Source organism: Centruroides vittatus, unplaced genomic scaffold, assembly GCF_030686945.1.
Source record: "Centruroides vittatus isolate TY-2023 unplaced genomic scaffold, ASM3068694v2 contig_648, whole genome shotgun sequence".
NCBI lineage: Eukaryota > Metazoa > Arthropoda > Arachnida > Scorpiones > Buthidae > Centruroides > Centruroides vittatus.
The window spans coordinates 34479-39588 of NW_027122401.1; the positions used below are offsets into that span (position 1 = coordinate 34479).

At 32.1% G+C, this 5110-nt stretch overlaps 1 protein-coding gene across 1 annotated transcript; it reads right to left on the minus strand.

The window, feature by feature from the left end:
- Positions 1–437: 437 nt before the first annotated feature.
- LOC136979831 (piggyBac transposable element-derived protein 4-like) lies at positions 438–2114 on the minus strand. Its single transcript, XM_067275855.1, has one exon. The coding sequence runs from the start codon at positions 2112–2114 to the stop codon at positions 438–440; it is 1677 nt and encodes a 558-aa protein (XP_067131956.1).
- Positions 2115–5110: the final 2996 nt, after the last annotated feature.

Genomic DNA, 5110 nt, shown 5'->3' on the forward strand with positions numbered 1-5110 from the left:
TTACCGCTAAATCGGCTCCTCAGTGTTTACAGAGCTATAATTAACTTTAACACGTGTACACAACGTCTTTCAAGGACAGTAGCTGTGACAGAAACAATTATTTTATTGTGGCGCGCGCTGAGTAACGCGTGACGCGCGTGTCAAAGTTTTTTTTACGTAATAATATTGAAAACATTGTTTTTTGAGACCATATAAAATATTTTGAAATTGTACTTTTAACAATTATTTCTGTGTATAAAAATTTAAGTTCGAAAAATAATTTTAAAAAATTGTTTGTTAACATACTTTATTTTTTATTTATTCATTTATTTATAATGCAAAAAATAAAGAAATAAGAAAAAAGATACAAAATATATACAATATTATTTTTAAATACAATACAAAATTATTTATTATATAAAATAGTAAAAAAATAAGAAAAAAACATACAAATACAACTAAAATACAAGTTTTGTATGATAAATCTCCATACACGGAGTTACACATAGCGCAACATCACACTTCTTGCACTCATATCGGGTTTGAACGCGTTTTCTGGGGTTAATTTTTGAATTTCCACAAACGTGGCATCTTCTGTATGGTTTTTTGCTTTTTTCCGTGGGTGGTATAAGAGAGAGGAAATGTTTTTCTAGTTTTAGTCTCTTTGGATTTTCATATTTACTCGGACGTCCACTTTTTGTATGACAGTAATCATATGAAGGAGTGTATTTATCGACAATTTGCTGTATAAGTTCGAGTCTGAATTCTGAAAAATGTCTATATTTGTTTGGATGTTTATCTGTATATAAGATGTAAGAATTATAAGTGCATATGTCTAAAAAATGAAAAAATAACTTTTTATACCATTTGACGGTTTTCCTGGGTGTTTGGTTATAACTCAGGACCGTGTCAAGGTTATCAACTGCTCCCATATTTCCATTGTATTTTAGTACTGTAAGTGGTTTTGTGGTACTTGTAGACGTTGAAGTTGATGCCTCAGTTTCCATTTTATGTGGGAGAAAGTTTGTTAGCATTCTCACCTCTCTCCTATCCACCCATCGTTCATATAACATACTATCCGTATGGAAAACGGACACTTCTCCTCGGACTAATTTTTTTCTATCGTTTGGCAAATTCTTCCTGTTTTGCCGGACAGTTCCGCATGATTGAATTCCTTCTATTTTTAATCGTTCTATTAGTGCAGGAGAAGTGTAATAATTATCGATATATAATTTATGGTTTCTGCCGTAATAATCCTCCAGGAGCGTAAGTACTACACTTCCAGAATGTCCAAAAGCTTTATATGTATCAGCAATTTCTGTAGTTTTACCAGTATATACGATTATATCCAAAACAAATTTTGTTTTGCAATCAGCTAAAATATACAATTTTATACCGAAACGGGAACGTTTTGAAGGAATATATTGTTTAAACGAAAGTCGTCCCTTCCAAAGAAAAAGCGATTCGTCTATACATACATTTTCATATGGATAGAAATATGACTTCCAGGAGGCTTTTAGATTTTGGAGTATGTTTCCGAATTTAGAAAGTCTATTTGCTGGATCTATTGTTAAATTGTTTACAAAATGGAGCATTCTAAGCAGAAGCTCAAACCTACTTCTGGACATAGTGTCGGAAAAAAACGGCGTTGAAATTTTTGGATCACTACTCCAGTAGTCACGAATAGCATTTTTCTTAACACTCCCCATTAGCATGCATAGTCCAAAAAATATCATTAGTTCTGTAGTTGTTGTTTGTTTCCAAGAATCTTGTATATTAGGAGATAGTAAATTTTTTGCACTGACCTGTTCAAAATAACGATTCGTTTCGTCTGTAATTATGCAGATGTTTTCTTCAGTAAATAACAGTTCGAATATATCAAGTTCAGAATGTCGATCCGTAATTACTCGTATTCCAGATTTGTTCCCCTGGAAGGGAAAGGAAGGAGGAGAAAACTCCGCGTCTTCACTCCAGTTATACCCAGCGATTGCGCTTGTGCCTGGTAGGCCAATGTCTGCTTCATCTTCTAATGATGAATCTTCAGATGATGTAGGGATATATATGTCTCCCTCATCTGATTCGGAATCAAAAAGATATTCCTCGATCTCTTCGGAAGTTTGCATTCTACTCGCCATTTTCTGTTTGAGTCAAAACGTAGAACACATGTAGAAAGACAGATGACGTGACAGTGGTCTTATACTGATTGGCAATAAATGTAACCGTTTTAACCAATAATATTCGAAATAGAAACGCCATATGTTTTACTTTGGATCTGCTGAACATAATATGTCAACCTAAGGAGTAAACACGATCATTATTTAGATCGGTTTATTGTTATAATTTGTTTATTATAGCAGTATCTGTTATAAACTATAAACTCGATCTAGAATTATGATCGTGTTTACTCCTTAGGTTACCATCTGTTTTTGTTATATACTTCTATATATTGATAACTTATAATTGGTTTATTACAGCAGTATCTGTTATAAGTTATCAATATATTCTAAGAATATAACAAAAACAGATGTTTTTCACATAACCTATAAAGAATGGATTTCGAAAAATTTGTCCAGGTACCAATTTGAAATGAAGCGAACAGACATACAGTCTATATGCAATCACATGTTTTCAACTTTCTGACCTTGATAGCAGCTGTTGGTCGAAGTTCGCGGGACGTTGTCATATACTGAACACCCCGGGAACTCGAGAATCTATCGGGGTGAGCACAAGTAACCGTAATTACTCAAATATAACGAGATTTTCGATCATTAAAACAATATGTAAATGTTAATTTGCCAAAACAAGCATTCTTAAAAAATTTTTTAAATACGTTTTTTCTATTTGCCGAGATTATATAACGCAAAGGCATGTGTTTACTTTCAAAGAAAACAAACGCACGTGTCTTGCGTCCCGGGGTTGAAAGTTTATAATTACTTCCTGACTCAGCGGGGAGTGGTGGGTTTGGTAACTAGGTCATGTTAAGTCCATTAACGAGTTTTAAACGTATTTTTGCTTCGAGAAGTAAATGTTAAACACACTATAAATATTTTTTAAACGAATATTACAATATTCAAATATAATTAGCGATGAATTAATTTTTTCCAGAGAATAGGCAACATCCGGAAGTAATGAGTAAATTTTTCGACTGGAAGCTTCTGATATGTAATCTTCTGGTCTAAATAAAGTCAAATAACATGAAAACTAGTAAAATTACAGCAATAATATGAAAAAAATAGCTATTTCTCAACGTTTGTTTAGGTCTGACTCCGCTCACGTGACTTTGGAAGACATTGGTTCTTCGCGGGAAAATCCTGAATAGACGGTTCTGAGAGAACGCTCATTGGTTAATATAGATTCAATCATGATAGAAATGACTAATTAGAGAGTAAAAGGCGTATAAACAAGAAATTTAAAGCCAATTAACGGCAAGAAAGTCTCCCATAGACTTAATATAGGAAGGTGGTTTCCCGGGAATATTTGACTAGAGATGAACTGATTTGTTGGTGTACAGTCAGACAACCTGAACAAAAGCCAATCCAAGTAATTTTATTGCAAACATTTATTAAATCTTACATATTTGGAAATAATAAAAAATAAGTATCGCTTGTCACAGCGGGGAGCCGCCGCCATGACAGCGCGTGTAACTTGACACTCCCCTGTCATAAATCACAACTTTGAACGTAAACATCTGGCCTTCTACTGCAGCTAGAATGACGCGGTTTGTTTTGATAGACGTAAAAACACTTCAAGTTTGTAATCAGTATGTTAAACAATACAATTTTTTAAATTAATTTTTTTTAAATGAAAATACGTCGAACTTTTGACTTTTTAAAAAACTTTTTCTTGTCAATTATGTAAAAAGATACGATAATCAGAGAGACTGAAGTGTTTGTAGACAAAATAAAAAGAGAGCGCGTGTCTAGCGCAAAAATTACGAAAAATATGGCAATTTTAAATTATTTTACAAAAAATCCGAGCTTCAAGGCTTGTGTTTTTTCTCGTTTTTTTTCAAAAATCTGGGATAAAACTGGTTAATTACTGAGTACTGAGAGGGTCCGCTTCACTCTGAAAAAGCAAACAGTCAACATCGGCAATCCAACGTGTGACCTACTTTTTTCTAACATAGTAAAACGAAGTAATTTACAGTACAACAATGCACATTAACACTAAGCATAATAATCAAAACAAATTTTTAAAGAACAAGTTCTTCAAAAATCCTCCAATCGGGCTTTGATTGAGTTTTACGTTTTATCACAAAATTGATAGACATGTCTAAATAACATGCTTATAAACACACAAAACATAAATGTTTTGAAACTAGAACTAGATAATTATATGCACAAATAAATTAGTAGTCCAATGACAAATACTTTCACTTATATCCAAGTATTATATCCGAAGATCAGTTTCTGCTAATTGTCACAAACAAATTATTTTTCAATGTTTCTTTCTAAATTCACAGTAAAATTTCCACTTTCATCTGTTAAAATCAAAGCAAAATGTATGGATCCACGTAATAAAAATTTATCGCAGTGAACTTTGTGAAATAATGAGAATATACAAACACCAAACCGCACTCTACAAAATCTGGCATGAACTAATGCCTATACAGTAGACCAAATGAAATGCTCTTGTCCAATGTCATCACATGCTAAAAGTTATAAAAAATTCTTCTGCAAAACCTGATGAATTTAATTATTACACAATAACTAAATCTGTTCAATGAAAATTAATAATTTACCATTGTAACTATGCAAATTGGATATTAAAAAGATTATTGCGCAAAATCTCTTGCAAACCATGGGATCAGTCTTACGTCACGTGGCATTGAAGCTTTTCTGCAAAACACTAAAAATTTTATATAATTATTTTACTAATCCAGTCAAATGATCACTATGGGAAAACTTTTGACAAGTTGATAAAAATAGCTTTCAGCCACGTGATCGTCCTATCACCAAGAAATATACAGAAATGTGTTTAAAATTTAATGTTTCTGTACAAATTAAAGAATTGTAAGAAATTTAATCAAAAACAACAGAATAATTTTTAGTTCATATAAACTGTACAATAAATTATTATTTCTTCTAAAGAAGTCTATATAACCGAATAAATAATAATTATTTAATAATGC

Bases quoted from the DNA above. Each gene is read 5' to 3' on its own strand.
- LOC136979831 (XM_067275855.1), bottom strand. From the start codon at position 2,114: ATGGCGAGTAGAATGCAAACTTCCGAAGAGATCGAGGAATATCTTTTT.